The sequence below is a fragment of the Chelonoidis abingdonii genome, chromosome 21 (assembly GCF_003597395.2).
Source record: "Chelonoidis abingdonii isolate Lonesome George chromosome 21, CheloAbing_2.0, whole genome shotgun sequence".
Taxonomy (NCBI): domain Eukaryota; kingdom Metazoa; phylum Chordata; order Testudines; family Testudinidae; genus Chelonoidis; species Chelonoidis abingdonii.
In genome coordinates, this window is record NC_133789.1 from 12,276,521 (window position 1) to 12,296,074 (window position 19,554).

General features: G+C 60.1%; 1 protein-coding gene across 1 annotated transcript; it reads right to left on the minus strand.

The window, feature by feature from the left end:
* Positions 1 to 4,993: 4,993 nt before the first annotated feature.
* FTSJ3 (FtsJ RNA 2'-O-methyltransferase 3) lies at positions 4,994 to 19,283 on the minus strand. Its single transcript, XM_032785271.1, has 21 exons — positions 19,109 to 19,283; positions 18,731 to 18,836; positions 17,754 to 17,800; positions 17,454 to 17,533; positions 16,970 to 17,069; positions 16,255 to 16,449; positions 16,053 to 16,168; positions 14,239 to 14,343; positions 13,906 to 14,006; positions 13,738 to 13,818; positions 13,418 to 13,561; positions 12,514 to 12,649; positions 12,050 to 12,246; positions 11,101 to 11,212; positions 10,528 to 10,618; positions 9,252 to 9,411; positions 8,978 to 9,054; positions 7,710 to 7,812; positions 7,221 to 7,404; positions 7,013 to 7,107; positions 4,994 to 6,493 (listed from the first exon to the last, which is right to left on the minus strand). The coding sequence occupies exons 1-21, from the start codon at positions 19,173 to 19,175 to the stop codon at positions 6,304 to 6,306; spliced, it is 2,487 nt and encodes an 828-aa protein (XP_032641162.1). The 5' UTR covers positions 19,176 to 19,283; the 3' UTR covers positions 4,994 to 6,303.
* Between the last annotated feature and the right edge of the window lie 271 nt (positions 19,284 to 19,554).

A 19,554-nucleotide genomic window follows, 5' to 3' on the forward strand; every position in this document is an offset into this window, starting at 1 on the left:
AATACTAATCCCTCTGATATATTTATAAAGAGCAATCATATTCCCCTCAGCCTTCTTTCGGTTAGGCTAAACAAGCCAAGCTCTTTAAGTCTCCTTCCATAAGGCAGGTTTTCCATTCCTCAGATCATCTTAGTAGCCCTTCTCTGTACCTGTTCCAGTTTGAATTCATTCTTCTTAATCATGGGAGACTAGAACTGCACACAGTATTCCAGATGAGGTCTCACCTGTGGTACTAACACCTCCTTATCTCTACTGGAAACACCTCGCCTGATGCATCCCAAAACCGCATTAGCTTTTTTAACAGCCATATCACATTGGCGGCTCATAGTAATCCTGTGATCAACCAATACTCTGAGGTCCTTCTCCTCCTCTGTTACTTCCAACTGATGTGTCTCTTCACAAATTCATCGGCCAGCCGTGCTGTATATCACGGGTTCTCTAGCTTTTTGTCCCTCAACCACAGCCTCGGATCAGATGGGCACCACTCATACAGTTGCTCTGGTACAATCAGTTTAACCAGGTCCCCCTTTGTCTGGGCCCCATCTGCCCACTTGCTGGCAAATCCCTCCATGCGAACGGCTAGTTGCAGATATAAGACCTCAGGGGTTTTATCCTGACCCCGGAACCTTTCCCGGTACATCTCAGGAGTCAGCCCAAACTCGAGCAGCAGGGCCTGCTTGAATAGTTCGTAGGCCCCTTTCTCCTCCTCTCCCAGCTGGCGGTACAATGCCACGGCCTTGGGGTCCAGTAAGGGAGTGAGAACCCAGAGCCTGTCCACAGGATCTACCTGGTGCAGCTCGCAGGCCGTCTCAAAGGCATCCAGGAAGTCATCCATGTCCTCCCCCTCGTTACGCTGGGCCAGGAGGCACTTATCAAAGCTCCGTGCAGTCCTGGGCCCCCCCTCACTCACCGCAGCCAGAGGCTCACTGCTCCTTAGCCTGGCCAGCTCCAGCTCATGCTGCCTCTGTCTCTCTTTCTCCTCCAGTTCACGCTGCCTTTCTCTCTCTTCATGTGGTCTCTGTTTCTCATAATCCTCCAGCTCTCTCATTTTTAGCCCCCATTTCAGCCGTGTCTGCTCCATAGATGCTGAGTGTCGCCGAGAGGATGTCATGGTGCCTTTGGTATTCGCTGGGCTCCTTCCTGCCCTTCCCGTTTGCAAAGAAAGAAGGGGTCTCGGGAAGCCCTCAGCAGCTGGCTGACCACTCCCAGCTGTGACAGACACTGGTGCCTATGCTGCATCTGCCAGGCTGCTTCCCTCAGGACAGAGATCATTTGAATACTCTCCCTTCTCCAGCTGGGCAATCACAGGTGAGCCTCCCACTGTGCAACCCTCTCTGCTTGCACAGCTCCACCAGGTCACTCTTAAGGCACTTAGCATACATCTTCCTGCTGGCCACTCATAGGCTTGGGTGCTCGCCTGTCACGGACTCACAGATCCTGCCCACTCTTGGCCCGGTCCGGTCTGTGGGGGGTGCCCCTTCCAGTGCGACAGCCCTTCTCAGGGGTCCACTCTCTCTTGGGGTCAGGCCCCTCCACCTCCTGGAGCCGCACCTCTCTGAGCCTCAGCACATCTGTCTCTGCCGTGGGCTTCCCCCGGGAGTCCACGTGCTCTGGACCCCCTGGGCTTCCTCACCCCCGAAGGGGTTGATGCAACCCTGTTCTCTAGACCACAGTGACTCTCAGCCAGCATAAAACAGGAGGGTTTATTGAGAGTTGAACACAGCACAGTAAACTCTCAGGGCCTCAGGCCTGGCCTCTCTCAGCACAGCATATCCCACTCCCCCTACATCCAGGTGGGCTCTGCCTGCTCCCCCTCTCCAGCCCACAGTCCCCCTGCTTCCCAGCTGGGCCTCCAATATCCCCGGCCCCAAGCCCTGCCTCTGTCCATTGTCTTCTCTCCAGGTAAACAGGGTCATAAACATGAAGGCCTGGGTCTCCTCTCGTCTCAGCCCTCCTCTGGCCCCTCCGGCTGGAACCAGCTGGTCAGGTCACTGGGGTCCTCTCTCTGCAGCCCATTGTCCTCCCACTGGCCAGAACCAGCTGTGACTCCTGAGCTGGGTCCCCGGGTCACCAGTCGCTGGGGTCTCCATCCTCTAGGCCATCGGCCGGGGTCCCGAGTCCCTCTCTGGTCCTCTGTAACAACAAACTCCCTCTCCCCTCACCTTGTTAAACCAGTAACATCCGGGGACACTGAGTCCCACCTCCTGTGCATGCAAACCACTGGAAAACACAGAAAACTCCAAGAAACCCCCACACACACTTCATCACATCACCATTCCCGTTTCCAGGGAGACCGCTAGTGTGCCAGCCCTTCTCGCGGTCACCACCTCTGCCAGGGTCGAGTGGCAGACTCCTGTGCCCTTGGGACCACTTGCTGTATCCCTCGGGGGACCCCGTTACTGCAGAAGTCCTTCTTGCTGGTTACACACTCCTGGGCTTTAATCAGCCCCTGAAACCGTCCCTCACTGATTCTTCAGCATGCCTGGTCCCCATCAATCCCCCTTCATTTTACTGCTCCCCAGTCACTTACTGCAAGAAGTGCCATTCACGGGGTGCAGTAGTTCCAACCGCTACCACCAGTTGTCGCAGTGTGTGGGGAGACTAGGCCCGGCACCGCTGTCTTCCTGCCATTCACCATGACTCTCAGCCAGCCAGTAAAACAGGTTTATTCAGACGACAGGAACACAGTCCAAGACAGGTCTTGCCAGTACAGACAACAGGACCCCGTTTAGTTAGGCCCATCTGGGGCCCTAGGGAGGCCACAGCCCCGTTGGGAAGCCCAAGCGCTGTTGGGGCTCCTCTCCCCATTTCCCAGCCAGCTCCAAACTGAAACTCCCTCCAGCCTCTCACTCAGCCTCCCCCCGGCTCCTCCTCCAGCCTTTGTCCAGTTTCCCGGGCAGAGGTGTTCCCTGGCCTCCAACCCCACTCCTGGGTTCTCAGGTTACATGCTCAGGTATCCTCCCTTCCCCAATGCCTGCCGTCCCAACTCCCCTGCAACTTCCCAGGTCAATACTCCCCACTCAGCATTCAAATAACACATCAAGAACATTCCCACTTCGTCAGTGCCCTAGTGAAGTTCCTTTGGGTCCACAGCAGGCAGAGCAAGCAGCTTCCTCCACCTTGAAGTCATTTGTGGGGGGCCGGTTTGAGCCCATCTTTAAGGAGATTGTGATTAGGTGCCAGGCAGCAACTGGTGCTGAGCTGGGGGAGGGGAGGCTGTGGCAGCTCCCTGGGGGCTCTCACACAACGTCACCGAGGACCACTAGTGCAATGTTCACAACCATCTCAACTGCAGCTGCTCTGGAGCCCGTGGTGGAAGGTGCAGGACCCAGTCTGGGGCACCTGCCCCCTCTGTCCCTACAGCAGCTGGTGGGGGATGTATTTCTTTTACTGAGGGCCCCACTGCCAGGCCCTGGCAGCTGGGTGCTCCGTGCAGCTTCCTGCAGCGAGCTGATGCCTGTTCCCTGGGACAAGGCCGGGCAGGAATACACAGCTGCGATCACGTGGTGTCTTCTAGGCACCCGACTTTTCTCGAGGCAAGCGCAGCATCTGCGACTTTTCCACCTTCAGCATCAGACAGCTGCATGGCTACAGCCCACTTAGCTCTCTGCCGTTGCAGGGGCCGCAGGCAGTGATGCCACCTCAGTCCCACCGGTGCCACACACGAGTTTCACCTGCTGAGGACAGAGTTTGGGCTGATTCCAAGTGCTGGCTGGCTGCACCTTTGGACCTGTGTGAGACAGCAGGTGACACTAGCTGAGGAGACTCAAACTCGAGCGGGGGTAGGGGACACAAGGGAGCAGTGATCAAGGTGGTGCACAGAACTACGCCAAACGGTGTGAGCAAACATGAGGAAAACCACTGCAGGCAGCTGTGGGGGGTGGCCCAAGGAGCCAACCAGCATCTGTCTAAAGCGACTGATCCTTTGCACGGCTGCCTCCATCCTAAACACAGGCACAGCCCAGAACATCAGCTACCAGACTGCTGGGCCTGTGCTCAGCCTCCCTAGGCCACCAGCAGCACGGCAGGAGCCATGGACTCATCTTCAGCCCAGGCTCCGCTTGCGGCCTGAGACTTCACAAACCAGAGGCCAAGCTGGTGCCAGGAGCCTGACAGATCCCAGTCTAAGGCCCTGGGTGCAGTTGGTTATAACCGGGGGTCCAGCCGTGTCTGCCACAGTCACTTTATTTACAGGCTGGTGTCACGTAACATGGCTCTGCTAGTTTGGAAAAACACAGCGATTTGCCCTGGTTAAAGATTCCTGCCAGTGTTTTGTTGAGCTCTGGCTTTGAAGCAGGGACGTTGACGCCCATGTCAAAATTTGGCCGAGTTATGAGTCTCTAAAAACAACTCAGTTTGCACATGCTCCACAGAGAGTTGTCAGTGTTTTACAGCTAAGTTCTCCCAAGACTGCCCCTGCCCTGAGCACGCGCCCTGCTCTCCCGACTTAGCACTGGCCTGTGTGCCCCAACCCACAGAATGACTGAGCACGTGCCAGTCGTGGAGCCAGAGACCACAGTGGTGGCTGGGCACCCAAAAGACAGAGCAGGAAACGTGTCTGCTGTGATCTCCACACTCCTGCTGCTGGAGCCCAAGCAGCGTGGAAGAGAAGACACTGGGACCAGGACACACACAGCTGAGGAAGACGTGGGGACAGGGGGTGGCAGAAGTCAGAGGGGACAGAGCTAGAACCACTAGAGAACGCTCCCCCCAGCACCTGGAATGGAACCCTGACCGCCCTCACTCTCCATTTCCCACTGCTGTGAAACCCCCTGGTGAAGGGGGAAGTCTCATTTCTTCCCTCTAGCGAGTAGTCTACATGAAGGACAACAGCCTTCTACTCCTATCAGCTGCTCCGCTGGCTGAAGTGACAGGTCTGTGCAGTTGATCTAAAGGCTCCAGCCCTGCTGCTGACCTGTGCAGAGGGGCAGTAGGGTTCCAGTTAGGGGCTTTTTTAAACAAAAACAAAAATCCAGAAGCTCCACGCACAAAACCAAGTTAAAGCCTTTAGTTGCAGTCAGGTGCTTGGGAAACGCCCGATCTAAGGGTGGCTGCGCCACAGTTCTCTCACCCCCAGCTAAGATCCTACAGCAGCCTCCCAAGAGCTCACAGTGCAGGGACCCTCATGTCACTGAGCTGGTGTCCCCGTCTGGACCTGCCACGAAGCTCGGGCAGAGAACGAAGCTGAGTCGTTTCAGTGAAGACACCAAAACAGAGCCCAAGAACATCCCTCCCGCCCTGCCCTCAACTTCACACTGATGCCTCTGCCCAGAGCAGGAGAAACAGATCTCTGCCCTTTCCCCCCCACTTGGCCACAGAGCCTGGGTTCTGGCCTCTGTCCCAGGCCTACTGACCTCCCCCATCCCAGTAGCTACCACCCCACTGGCCCCCAGAAGCCACAATTCAGGCCTTTCTCTCAAGTCCCCTATTGAGATGGGCAGGGCTGGGAGAGAGCCCCAAGGGGAGAGGCCACAGCTTGTTTGAGGAGCTGCCCCATCTGATGCTGGCAGCTGCACCTGCCCCAGTGTCCTGCTGGTACTGCAGCCAGGAGGCCGAAAGAGACACCCAGCCCCGGAGCTAACTAACAGGCTGGGAAAGCCGTGGGAAACAGTAAACAGGCCCAGAGAACAAGGTTTAATTTCAGAGCAAGCCAGGAGAGCGGCTGCCCCCAGGGAGCCCAGCCAGGGGAGCTGAGAAAGCCCCAGGGACAGGGATGCCTCCCCCTGCCCAGCTTTGGCTCCTGCTCTCCCAGCGAACCCCTGCTCCACCGACAACCAGAGCAGGGCCCTGCTCTGGGCCAGGCCCCGGACTGCACAGGGGTTGGTCCAGCACGGGATGCCTGGCTGAAAGCAAGAGTCACCTCCTGGCCTTCCTCTCGCGGGGACCGGGACTGGCACGCAGTGGGGGTGCAGCTGGAAGGTGGATGTACAGAGTGCGGCCGTCTCCCTGGGGAGTCTCATGACAGCTGTCAATTCTGGACGGGCAACACATGACCAGGGCTAACCAATCGTCTGCCGCACAGCAACCCTGGGAAGGGCAGTGGCCCCACGAAGCTGAGGCTGGCAGAGCCGGTTCCCGCAAGGCTGCAGACAGGAAGTGGCTCCACTGCCAACAGGAAGTGACCTCATGATCCAGAGCGTGACTCTCTCCTCCTCTGGCTGAGGAGCCAGGGGCTTGGAACAGAGTCAGGGTGTCCAGAGTCACTCGGAGCCGGGCCCAGGCCTGGCACGTGGGCTGTCCAACCACCCCAGCCTGGCACAGGGTGCCAAACGCTGGCTGTGCCCAGCCCTTGGGGCAGAGTCCTCACTTGCGGCGCCGTCTCGTCTTCTCTTTGCCTTTCTGAGCCCTCACGTCCTTCTTCATGCGACTGTCCACCACCTTGAAGTGCCCCTTGACCCCTGCGGGGCGCCGCACACGCCGGCCGACCCCCTTCTTGGCTACCAGGTAGGTGACCTGCCGCTTCTCCTTCCCCAGGCCGGCCTTCTTGTAGATGCTGCCAGAGGAGAGGGGAGGGAGGTTAGAGCAGAGATCCGCCCTCCCGGCCAGCCCAGGGGGTGTCAATGCGACAGCTGCTGGGAGCAACTCCCAGCCCTGCACTCCACACGCGTCCTAGGGTACAAATAGCACTGGGTTGAGCCCCCGGCTCCACAGCCCTGGGAGCAGCCCTGCGCTCCAGGGCCGCAGCCTCAGAAAAACATGGGGACCCCCTTCCTGTCTGACCACCGCCTTTCTCAGCTGCCTCCTCAGCCCCAGTCCAGCCAGCCCCCCGCCCTCCCAGGTCACTGGCTGCACGACCCTCTTCTCAGAACCCCCCGGCTCGATGTTACTACCCAGCACTGGGGCCCGGCCAAGGCAGAAGTAGGGAGCAGAAACGACCCCTCGGGAACCTTCTGATGCGGCTCTGGCAGCCTGCCTAGCCTCATGGTCGTATGCCGGCCTGGCCTGGCTTCTGTTGTTCTGAGAGATCCGACCACCCCCTGCCCATGCCGTACATCCCGACCTCGTAACTCACCTGCGCAGCTGGGCCACCTTCTCACGCTCTGAAATATCCACCGTGCTCACCACAGCCTCCGCCTTCTTCTTCATCTGCTCCATCTTCTTCAGCAGCTGGGGGAGACGGGAGAGGTCAGGGGGTGGCTGGGGGCCCCGCCAGGCAGCGAGAGGAGAGGGTGGAGGAAGGGAAACCCTGCCCAGGGACGCCGGCCGTGCGGCTCACTTACCCGCCGCTTCTTCCGGGCCTTGGCCTCCGCCACCTTCTTGATGGGGCGGGCGTTGATCTGGCGCCAGTGCTGCCGGTATTCCTCCACCGTCTGCCGGTCCAGAGGCAGCTGCTTCCGGCGGTGCTGCTGCTCCTCCTGCTGGAACCACTCGGGCAGCTCCCCCTCCTCCTCGTTAAAGGCATACCTGGGGGGGGTGCCCAGGTGAGGGCAGGCCCCAGGGACAGGCAGAGGCCTGCCCCCCCGCCCCCAGGGCTAACGGACAGAGAGACCATCCCCACGGGAAGTGACTGCCAGACACAGCTCACACCCACACGGCAGGAGACAAGGGGTCAAATGAAGGATCCCTCCCCTCCCGCAACACACCCCGTTCTCTCCCCAAGAGAGAGAAACCAAGGGGGGATGGGCCCCTCAAAATCACCGCTGACCCCACAAGGGCCCGCCCGGGCCAGCTGGCTGCCAGTGCCCCGCACTGCCTGCTGCCCTCGGTACCTGTTGAAGGAGTTGTCAATCAGGTCTCGCTTGGCTTTCCTAGAGGTGGCAATGACAGACCCCAGCGCAAGCCCCTCCGCGTCCAGGACACGGGCTCTCTTCACTGGGGGGCAGAAGACAGGCATGTTAGGGCTCAAGCCGCTACAAACCCTCCCAGCCACCCCTGGCGGCTCCGTATATGAAACCGGTCGCTCCCGAGAGCGTTGTGCTCCAAACCATTGTGGAGGCGCCAGTCTGGCCTTGGGGAGCAGAGGCCCCTGGCTGCAGAGGTGGCAGATCACCCTGCAGCTCCCCCGGGACATGGACTCAGCAGTGAGGCTGCACCCAACCCTGACGCAGCACAAGGACCAGGCCTGCCACAGAAACACCCCAGGGTCCTGCCCCTCTATGCCAGGGTGGGCCGACAGGCTCAGCCCAGCAGAATCCAAGTGTGAAGGGGTTCAGTGTGGGGGGATCCAGGTGTGGGATGAGAGGGTTCTGTGTGGGGCAATCTGGGTGCGGGCGGCTCAGCAGGGGATCTGGAGGCACAGGGGTTTGTTAGGGGTTCTAGGTGCAACAGGACCCTGCAGAGGGATCTAGGTGAAGGTGGTTGGGGCTCAGCGGGAGGGGGGTCTGAGTGGGGTGGGGATCCAGATGCAGGAGGAGTGCTGCTAATCCGGAGGGGATTCTGGGTGGGGGGTGAATGAGACTCAGTGGGGGGGTCTGGATGCATGGGGGTTGGGCAGACGGGAGAGCAGCTCCCTGTACAGGGATCCATCCCCAAGCAGCTGAGGAGCGGTGGGTGCAGGACGCGCAGGTGGTGGGGGGAGTTTGCAGAGCTTCCTGCAGCCGAGGGAGAAATTTGGGGTGGCTCTGACAGCCCCGGATGCCGTGCATGGGAAGAGGAAATCCCAGCCAGGACTAGCAGCTGAGCCGAGCGCAGGGTAGGAGTCACCAGCTGGGTCTTCCCCAGTCCCACCCCCATCCCACAGTGATTTACCTCTGCCAGCTGCCCTGGGCACCCGAAACATATCGCTGGGGCCACTCTTGGGGCTTCCCTTTGCTTCCCCATCAGAAAGTCATTTTTCTGCAGGGAAGCAAAGAAATCTGTGGGGCACATAAATTCTGTACACAATTCCCCCAGGGGTAGAAACCTCCATGGCCTTATGCCCTCCGCCGCCAGCTGGGCCTGTGCCCTCCACCTAGCCCTGAGCTCCACGCTGGTGTCCAGGGGTGCAGATGCCCCAGCAGGGCTGCCTTTCCCTGCACACAGCCCCCACTCAACTCACCTGGGTCCTCAATGGGCACCACCTCGAAGCCACCTGGCTCGGCCAGTGCCCGCTTCCTTCCCTTTTGCGACGCCTCCCTGGGGGGAAGAGAGGAGCTGTCACTGCTGCTCATGCAGCACCCCCCAAGGCGATGGTGCTCAGGACGGGGGGGGGCGGGAAGCAGCCCCCTCCCAACTCATCCCTCCCACTGCATAGAGTCCGGGGGCCTGGGCCCCCAGCTACACCCACCCCTCCCCCACACTGGGCAGGCCAGAGACCCCTGTTGGCTCCTCACCTCTCCTCGTCGCTGCTGCTGTCAGAGTCGTCCTCGCTGCTGCTCCCCCTGCCCTGGGCTTCGCTGGGACCAGTCCCCACAGCTGCCCTGGGCCCCACTTCCGCTGCAGCTTTCTCCTGGGATGAGGGCAGCTTCTTCTGCCCCTTCCCCTTCACATTCCCTGGGTGTGACAAGCAAGGCCAGTGGGTGAGGTGGACAGGGGGGTCCCAAGGGAGCTCACGGCCGAGGGGCATTGCGGCTGATAAGGGGGAATCCTGCTTCCCGGGACCCCAGCCACAGGGGCTGGATGGACAGCCTGGGGCCGACCTGCTACCTTCAGGGGAACCCTGCGCTCTGCCCCGTTTGGCTGGGCCCCTTTCCCTGGGGAGGCTGAGGCAGGGTCGAGCATGTTTCACCAGCCACTCTCCACATTCAGTCGCTCCTGAGAGCAGGTCAGGGATCCTGGGCTCCAATTGCTTCTGTGATCCCGTGGCCAGTTCCTTGCCTGGACAATGGGGGCCCAGCTCCCTCCTGGGCTTGGCTGCCAGGGGCACTGTCATAAACATACAGCTACAGGGAGCATAAAATCCCTCCTTACTCTGGAAGGGGTAAGAAGCTCAGATAACCTGGTTGGCACCTGACCAAAGGGACCAATAAGGGGAGAAGATACTTTCAAATCTGTGGGGGAAGGTTTTTGTTCCTTTGTTCTCTCTGGGGCAGCGAGGAGCCAGGGCAGGGAAAACACATCTCCCCAAGCCATATTTGAACTAAGCATCTAATATCGCAGAAACAGTAAGTAACAGCGAGGAAATCCTCTGTGTTTTGAATCTTTTTGTTACCCTGTAAAGTTATCTTCCATCCTGATCTTACAGAGACGATTCTTTTATCTGTTTTCTAAAATAAACGTCTTTTAAGAACCTGTTTTTCAGTGTCCCAAAGACCCAAGGGGGGTGATTTGTGCTCACTTTACAACCAATTGGTGAGAATATTATTCTCAAGCCTCCCCAGGAAAGGGGGTGTAAGGGCTTGGGGGGATATTTTGGGGGAGGTAGGGCTCCAAGTGGCCCTCCCTGAACGTTTGTTTAAATCACTTGGTGGTGGCAGCGATACCAAGGGCAAGGAAGGAATTTGTGCCTTGGGGAAGTTTTAAACCTAAGCTGGTAAAAATAAGTTTAGGGGCTTTTTCATGCGGGTCCCCACATCCGTACCCCAGAGTTCAGAATGGGGAGGCAACCCCGACAGGTGCCATCCCCAGCGACAGCCGGCCCCGTGCACCATGCCATGGCCCCCTTCTCACCTGCCAGCGGCTCCTTCCTCTCGGACAGCACCTGCGCCTGGCTGATCTCCAGGGCCTCGTCCGCATCGTCCTCAATGCCGGCAAAGACCTCCTAGGGAGGGGGAGGGGTTGGTCACAGAGGGCAGGGCTGAGCTGGCGGGAGGGGGCAGCAGGAGACACATGAATGGCAGGGAACTTGGCAGGGATGGGGAGCAGGAGGAGATATGTGGGGAGCTGGGAGTGAGGGGATGTTTGAGGCAAGGACGCAGGCCCTTGTGCATGGGCTTTCACTGCGCTCCCTCTTCTCCCCCCATCCTTGGGGTCCCTGCAGCCGACGTGGGGAAACTCTGGCCCCTGTAACTCCCCAGCCTCAGCCAGGCCTCCCTGGGGGAGCTCAAGAGTCTCCTGCCAGCCATTAGCACCACAGCTCACACGTGTTGGGCTGCCACCAGAGGGTGACAGCCCAGAGCCAGCGCAGACCTTGCTCCAGCCAGCAGAGGGCAGGTGGCCCAGGTGAGGCTGGAGAGGCTGCACAGGGGCTGGGACACCCCCCACCTTGGGGCCTGGCACTTCCCGGCCAGTGAGGGCACTCACCTTCCCGAACCACAGGTTGGTCTGCCTCTCCTGCAGCACCGACTTCTCCTCCAGGGGCACCAGCAGGGGATTCTCCTCTCCATCCTCCTCCGCCGGCTGCTGGAAGGTCCCTCTGCAACACACCCAGCCAGGCGCCCTCAGCCCTGGGGCCATGGACCGGGACTCGGTGGGGGCGGCCGGGCGCCCTCAGCCCTGGGGCCACGGACCGGGACCCGGCGGGGGTGGCCGGCCGCTTCACACAGGGCTCCCTGGGGCAGGGCACTTAGCTGCCCAGCTGGCTCCAACCCCTAGGAAAGGGCAGAGCTTCCCACCACAGTGGTGCTGCGAGGGTTAAGGGCCAGGCAGGCCAACTCCGTCCGCCTGGTCGTCAGCCCAGCCAGTCACAGCGCCCCCTACTGGGAGCCCAGAGTAGAGAGGCTGTCCCCTGCCCAGCACCCCTCATGGCCATGGCCCTACCAAATTCACGGTTTTTGTAAATTTCACTCACAGCATTTTTAAAAGATTGACTGTCCCGGTTTCAGATAAGTAAATTTCACGGTGTCGTAACGAAGCATGAACGTGCGTTTAAAAATGGCAAAAGATGTAAAGCCCATGCTGGCCCTTCCCCCAAAAAAGTGACGACCCCCCAATACTATGCCACCCTCACTTCTGTGCTGCCTTCAGAGCCGGGCAGCCAGCCAGCAGCAGCTGCTCTCCAGGCCATGCAGAAGCGGGAGTGGCAATGCCACGACCCCCTTCCAGCGCTGCTTAGGGTAAAAGTTCACAACAGACCAGATGTTATTACAGGGGAGACCAGATTTCATCTTATGTAACACATTTTTCACGGCCGTGAATCTGGCAGTGCTCTACTCATGGCCAAGCTGGCCCTCAAGCTGCTCCAAGCGGGAGGAGTTTACTGCAGCTTCCAGGATCCCTCACCTGCCCCCCTACTCCCCACAGTGGCTCTGACCTCTTTGGGCCCAGCCCCCGCTTGGCTTCCTGCAGCCGCTCCTCGACATCGGCCAGTTCATCTGAGCCCAGGTCGCTGGCCAGAGACACCTCGTCCGCGTCATCCTGCTCCGAGAGGGCCACGTCGTCGTCCTCGTGCAGCACCTCCAGGAAGGCGTCCGCAGACGCCATGTCGCCCCTGGCCACCTCGTTCAGCAGCTGAGGACCAGGAAGCGAGGGTCAGGAGCCAGGCTCCACAGAAATCAAATCATCCTGCCTCCTCTTCCGCCCCTGCCGCTCTCCCAGCCCAGTCTCCACCTGGCCTCGCCAACACCCCTGGAGTGCCCCCACCCACCACTCTCCTAGCCCCGCTCACTCCCCTGTGGCCTTCCCATTGCCCGAGCCGCACCAACCCCCCGGCTCTGCCCCGAGCAGACATGGGCTGTCACGTCGGTGGGGAGCCAGCTGCCGCCCCTGCAGCCTCACCCGGGTCTTGCCGATGGTTCGGAGGGAAAACATGCCAGTCTCGCCTTCGTCCGCGATGGAGACGCCTGGTAGGTCCATCTTCAGCTCGATGCGCTCACGCTGCTTCCGCTGCTCCTTCAGGATCTTATTCTTCTTCCTGGGGGGGAACGCACCGGGGGAGGGGTGTCACGCTGCAGCCAGCGCCCCACAACTGCCGTCGCGGGGATGGGAGCCCGGCTGCCCCAGCCTGCCTCCCAGCAGGCCTGTCCGACTGCGCCCCCAGATGGAGACTCCGTGCTGTGGGGTTCAGCCCGTAGCGCTCTCAGCTGCACAGTCATGGGGGAAGGGGCACCATCCCCCCATCCGCAAGGTGCCTCCCTGGCTGCTGGAGCAGAGCACTGGGCAGCCCGAGGGGCGGCATGGCTGCCACCAGGCAGTGAGCTCCAGCTGCTGCTGGGGACACATGGAGCCGGGTCTCTCGGCAGGCGGGGGGGGTGTCAGAGAAGGCCTGGCTGGCAGGACTCCTGGGTTCTATTCCCAGCTCTGGAGTGACTGGCTCAAGCCCTCATGGTCTGCAGCACTCAGGGCCTCTGCTTCCCTCACATGCTGGGGTGGGCGAGCGTCTGAGCCGGGCTGGGGTCCCTGGGAAGGGCAGAGGTCCTGAACCCAAAGGAAACTGCTCCCAGAAACACATCTGAGAGAAGGGGGTCAGGGAGAGGTGCCATGGGGGTACGCAGGGCAAATGGGTACCGGGGGGGATGCCCGCGTGCGGCAAGGGAGAGCCCCCTGCAGTATTTCTGCTGGCTGGACACCCCAGCCCAGCTGAGGACGGGTCCATCACATGCCTGCAGCATAGCAGGAGCTCCCGGCACTGAGCTTCCCCCATCCCTGGGTGCCCAGATCCCCTGGGGAGGGCAGCACTCACCTCTTCAGCTCAGCCACTTCCTCTGCCTTCAGCTCCGCCAGCCTCAGCTCCATCTCCTCCTCCTCTGTGGCTCCAGCCCCAGCTGCTCCCGATGTCTTCCCAGCCTCCTCCTCGCCGCCCTCCTCCTCCTCGCCGGAGCTCAAGCTGCCAGAAGATGGAGTCACTCAGCGTGGCCCTGCCCCATCCCGCCAACCCTGGGCCAAGCTCCCCAGTGCCATCAGCCGGCGGGCACGAGCTATGGCATGCCCAGTGTCACAGCGCCCCTTGGTGTGCATGGAGGGGGCAGTTACAGATTCTGGAAGCCACTTTTCTCCTCCTACCTGATGTCCAGCTCCTTGGCCTGGTCCTTCAGCTTCCTGGCCATAAAGCGACGGAGCTTTGTCCTCCAGTTCAGCAGGGCCCTGAGCAGAGAGGCAGCGAGTTAGAACCAGCCCCCAGGCTGTGTCGGACTCCCCAAGCCCAGGTCGCGTGCCCTCACTCCCCAGTACCTGAGCTCCTTGCGGCCCAGCACGCGGATGTCCCGGCAGCACTGGCGCAGCTCCTCGGTGGTGGCGCTGTGCCGCTCCAGCTCGCTGTCCCCCAGCGTGATCTGCACAGGAGCCAAAGAGGAAAGGTTGCAGCTGTCTCCTTCCCAAGGCCCAGCAGCCCCCGCAACCCTTCCCCTGCCCCAAGCCCAAGGTGAGGGCCGTGGGTCCCACCAGCAAGCCCCTGGGTGCTGCTAAGTGCACTGCAGGTGTCCAGCAGAGGGGCTGAGCCAAGCCCAGGCTGGGGGCTCTCCCTGCTTCGCTCCCACAGGGGCCGGCCAGGCCCTGGGCACTCACCTCGTTGGCCTTGGAGAGGAAATCCACAGGGTTGGAGGCCTTGAGGAAATCCATCAGCGTGAAGCGGTGATAGAGCGTCGTGTCACCTTCTGCGTATCCCTCCGCCTGCAAGACAGGAGGACGGGGTCAGAGCCGTAGATTCCCGGCAGGGCCATTAGATCAGCTTAGCCCAGCCGTTTCACTTCCTCCCTCACGGAGCCCAACGGCTTGTGGAGCCTCCAGCCTGGAGCTGACAATACCAAGATGGGGCCCCCTCCCTTCCCTGGGCAGTTTGTTCCAATGGCCAATTGCCTGCTCGGGGAACACGTCCTGCCTCCTTTCTAACTTGAACGTGTCTAACGTCAGCTTCCAGCCAGGGGTTCTCGTTCTGCCTGTGGCCCTTCACGAGCCCGTTTGTCGCCAGTATTTTCTCCCCATTAAGATCAAATCACTGTCGTCAGGTCAACTCTCAGTCTGCTCGGTGATCAGCGAAATATACTGAGCTCTGTGTGTGTGTCACTCTCCGGCATCTTTGCCAACCCCCAAATCGCTTTTGTGGCTCTTTTTTGCACTCTCTCTAATACGTCAACATCCTTTTTGAATGCGGACCCCAGACCCGGGTGCGGTCTCCAGCGTCGGTCCCAGCAGTGCCGTACAGAAATCCGCTCTGACTCCCCTCTTCACACAGCCACGGGTCACATCAGCATCACCCCAGGAGCTCACGGGCATCTGCTTGTCCACAATGACTCCAAGGTCCTGTCCAGGATCCCTGCTTTCCAGGACGCAGGCCCCCACTCTGCAGGGACGGCCCTAGACACATGACCCTGCTTCTGACTGTATTAAAGCACCTGGGGTTTGAATGGATCCAGTTCAGCCAGCGACCCTGACAGACCAGTTAGAACGCTGTGCAACACTAAGACAAGTACTTTTCAAAGAATGAAATCACGTTTGTTTGGCAGCCCCCCCGCCCCAATCACATTAATTGACATTAATTAACATCAGCAGGTCAGAGATTTTCTCAGCCAGCTCTTTTAGGACTTTTCGGTTGCTAGCGACTTGCTGATTTAAAAATGTTTGTTCCTAGTAGATGCTTTTTAACATCCAACTTGGTTGCTAATGGACTGGAAAGTACTTCACCACTCATGTAATGACAGCATAATCCTGCTTCTTGGCAAATACACAGATGTTTATTAAACACTTTTCTGTTTTTTCTATATTAACTTTACCATCTTCACCTAGCGTAATAGGCCTATACCATTGCTAGCATTTATTTTGTTCCTAATATCCTTAAATTCTTCATTGTCCTTAGCTCTGCAAGCCAGGGAGTTTACTCTGACCTCTTTAGCTTCCCTTATCAACTTTCTACCCTCCGTAACTTCTAATTTATACCCATTGCTATGCATTTCCCCTTTTCCATGTGTTATCTATTGCTTTTCTATATCTAATTGCCACTTTTTCTTCACCATTGAACCAGGATGGGATTTTAGGCCAAATTCTTTCTTGACTGTAGAATCATAGCTTTTTGGCCTGTAACACACCCTTTTAAAAGAGCTCCCAATTTTCATTAATTTTCCTGCCAATTTTCCTCCCAGGCAATTTCACTCATAGTTTTCCTCGGCTTTGGGAAATTAGCTCATTTGAAGCGTCAAGCATATACATTACCAGCCAGACGGGACGAGTAAGCAGCAGGCTCCACTCGGCAGAGTCCAAGCGCCACAGCCTCCCCCAGCCCCACTCTAAACTGTGGACCCCTCTCCTTATCCATGGGGGCTGCTCTCTCTGCCCCAAAGGACCTCCCCTCACAGCCAACTCCCCCCCGGACTGCTCACTTGTACCTTTGGTTTCTTTTTGGTCACCAGCTCGCTCACAGATTTGGCCTGAATCTCAACTTCCTTGAAGGCAAATTTGGGATCAAAGAATTTGCTGTCAATTTTATCTGGGGACAGATATCCTAGGAGAAGGAAAAGAAAAGGATCAGAGGTGTCAGCCAGCAACCCCCACTCCCTTCCCACTCAGCAACCCCTGGCCCCAGCTCACCCTGGCAGACGACGAAGATCTCGGCCGACTCGTTGCGGGAGGCCTGCGGCTTGGTGGCCTGCACCTTGCGAAACAACTGCTGGAAGATCCACAGGAGGGGCTGGTAGTCACGGGAGCGGAAGACTTTTGTAATGAACCAGCCGCCCTTGGAAAGGAATTCGCAGGCCAGCTTCAGGGCCATGAGCGTCAGGTTGGCTGGAGTGGAGAATGGAGATGGATCAGTGCCAAAGCCAACCTCGTTGAGCCTTCACTCCCAGTGACTCCAAGTACAGCAGCCCGGGGCACGGCTAGGGAGCAGGGTCCAGCTTGATTCTGGTTCCCATGGTGCCTGTTGTGATATCTGAGGGGAAGGATGAGGCAGGGGGCGGGGCTGGGCCGGACTCAGGCCTGGGCCTGCTGAGGAGACACTCGCCTGGTGCAGTGTGTTCCTTTCCCTCCCCTGGGGCGTCTGTCTCACACTTCCACGGAGTCCAGGCCTCCTGCCGCTCTCCGCTCAGGAGCACACAACCGACAGTGCCGGGCTACAGCCGGAGGGTCCTGCTCCCTTGTAGCTGGGCCGGCCCCAGAGGGCCCTTTGCTCCTGCACTGGGGGCGATGGGACACAAGGGTTGCTGAGCTGGACCCGGGGGCTACACTGCAGCTCCAAGGCACTAGGGATGGAGCTGAACCCTCAGCTGTCACAGGGACCGGGGCCGCCAGGCGAGTGGGGAGGTACCTTGGGAGTACGCGTCATGCACCCAGCTGGCCCCCACATTGGGGGCCCCGTCGTTCAGCACCACGTCCACCTTCCACGTCTGCAGCTCCTTGCGCACGGCCTGGGGGGCGAGGGCAGGGGGTGAGCCTGGGACACCCTCCCTGCCAGGACAGCCCCCTCACGTTCCTCACAGAAGAGTGGGGGGAGGGCGAGGGCAGAGTGAGCCTGCCGCCCCTCCTCCCACGCCAGGCCTCTCCTCCGACACCCCAAGACCAACGCTCCCACCTGTCCACAGAACCTGCATCTCAGGCCTGAGCCAAACCCAAGGGTCCTACCCACTCCCCCAAGGGAAACCAGGGTGGGTGGCTCGGGGATCCCACCGCAGAGAGGGCTCTGGGGGGTGGGTGGACATGATGCCCTCCATCCCCCCAAAAACAGGGCCGGGGGAGATGTGTTAAAATGTCTGACTGTTGGGGTTCAGGAGGCGTTGTGGGGTGGGAATTACCTGGCGACACTTCTCTGTGGTGATGTCCTCCTGCAGCGTCACCACGTTGGGGATTGGCTTAATGGGGACCAAATCCACCCCTAGGAGAGAGACACTCAGCATCTGCCAGACCCCCGCCCCGAACAGGGGGGCTGCCCCATTCTCAACAGCCCCCAACTCCCATGGGGGTGACGCCCGCCCCAGCCATCAGGAGGGACAGGGTCTCCCTCCCAACCAGGCCCTCGGTAACTGACCCTTCTCTCCTGGGCCCAGCCTCCCGGGCATCCTGTCCTGCCCCTCTCCCTGGCTCCCCTCACTCACCAATGATGAGGCTGGAAACCGGCATGAACTTGGAGGCCACCTGCAGCCTGTGGAGAGGAGAGAGGGCCAGAGACAGCGTAAGGCCTCGCTCCCCGGGTCCCCCCGCTTCCCCCCAGCACCATCACAGGAAAGCAGACAAGCCCCACAGGACTGACTCTGTCAGAGGAGAAACCCAGGCAGGGCAGGGCTCTGCGCGCACCCCCTGGGGCCTGGCACCCCGAGTCTCTACGCAGCCCATCGATATGGCTGTTTGGGGTCACAGGCTGGTCTGAGACTGGCAGAGTGTCGGGGGGTCCAGCTTGGAGGGCCTGGTACCGTTGGGAGCTGCTCCCTCGACTCGCTGCAGCCTCTGCCCAGTCCACGCTGCCTCGGCTGTATTACCTTGGACGGCTCTGCCCTCATCTTCCATGGGGAGACACCCGCAATACCTCACCTGGTGGAGCCAGAGCGGGGAGACTTCCTGGGGCTTCAGCCCACATAGGGGGGGGGGGGGCAGATGGGTCCCCTGCTTCTGGAGGGGCCAGCAAAGCACCAGCAGCAGCTCCAGGCCTGGGCGCTGAGCTCTCACCAGCCACTGGCTGCTACGGGACAGTCACCCGGGGCTTGGGGCAGGATAGTGATGGTGCCCTCTGGAGTCCGACAGGCGCAGGGTTCCCCCCCGGCCGCAGCCTGCGATGGCCACAAGGCTGCTCGCCAGCCCGGGGAGCAGGGATGTTGGACAGTGTCTGGTCCTGCCTCTAAGCCACGGGGCCGCCGCACAATTCCTCTTCTGCCCCAAGACTCAGTTCGCTGGCCACCGACAGAGCCCAGGAAGCAGGCAGGGCCGCACATGGGCTCTGGGTCTCCCCAAGGTGAAAGCGAGCAGGATGGAGCTCTGCCAAGCCAGCCAGGACATTCCTGCCTCCCGTCACCCGGGGCCCTGCCAGCCCCCATGTCCCCTGGGTTCTGACGGGGCAGCTGTGGCCCAGGTAACTCACCAGCCGCCAGGGGCCGCACACAAGTCCAGCAGCGCACGGGATTTTGGCAGGAACTGGAACTTCCGGTTGAGCTGAATCAGCTTGAAGGAGGATCGCGAGCGAAAGCCTAAAGGGAGGGAGAGTCAGAGCTTTCCAGGGGTCTGGGTGAGTCCCAGTTCGGCACTCTGCAGGTGCGAGGGGGGCCATCGCCAGTGCCCCAGCAGCTGCTGCAGGGCAGGAAGCGGGGAAACCAACAGAACGAGGAACGAGGTGCGGCGGAGATCACAGCCCAGGCCAGGCCACATGTGGGAGGTTGCGGCCAGGCAGAGTAAGATGTGGGTGCTGAGGGGCAGAGACACCCCAAGAACTCAGCAGACACTGCCCCTCGCCCCCGCTCACCCGTCTCCTTGGCCAGGCGGTAGAACTTGTCCCGGCGACTCTTCCCCACTTTGCCCTTCTTGCCCATGCTGGGGGGTGAAGGAGCCCGCAGGCTCGCTCAGGCCCACGGGCTCGGCTTGCTCTCCGGCAGGCAGGGCAGCCCCACGATCAGTTGCAGGCAGCAGCACACGTCTTCTGCCGAGAGACAGGAAGCGACAGCAGGTTGAACTCATTCGCCCCTCATCAGCTCTGAGCACCCTGGGGAGCACATCACTCACCCCAACACTGGGCTGGGGGAAGGGAGGCCCCCCTCCCATCCCATTCTCCACAGCTGCCCTCCAAGACAGACTGCTACGGATCAAGGAGCGAGTGACCACACGACTCCTTCCGAGGCCCCACAGGGACCCCAGTACCAGCCCCACTCCTGTCTACAGCAGAACAAGACTCTGAACGCATTTAGTCCGGCC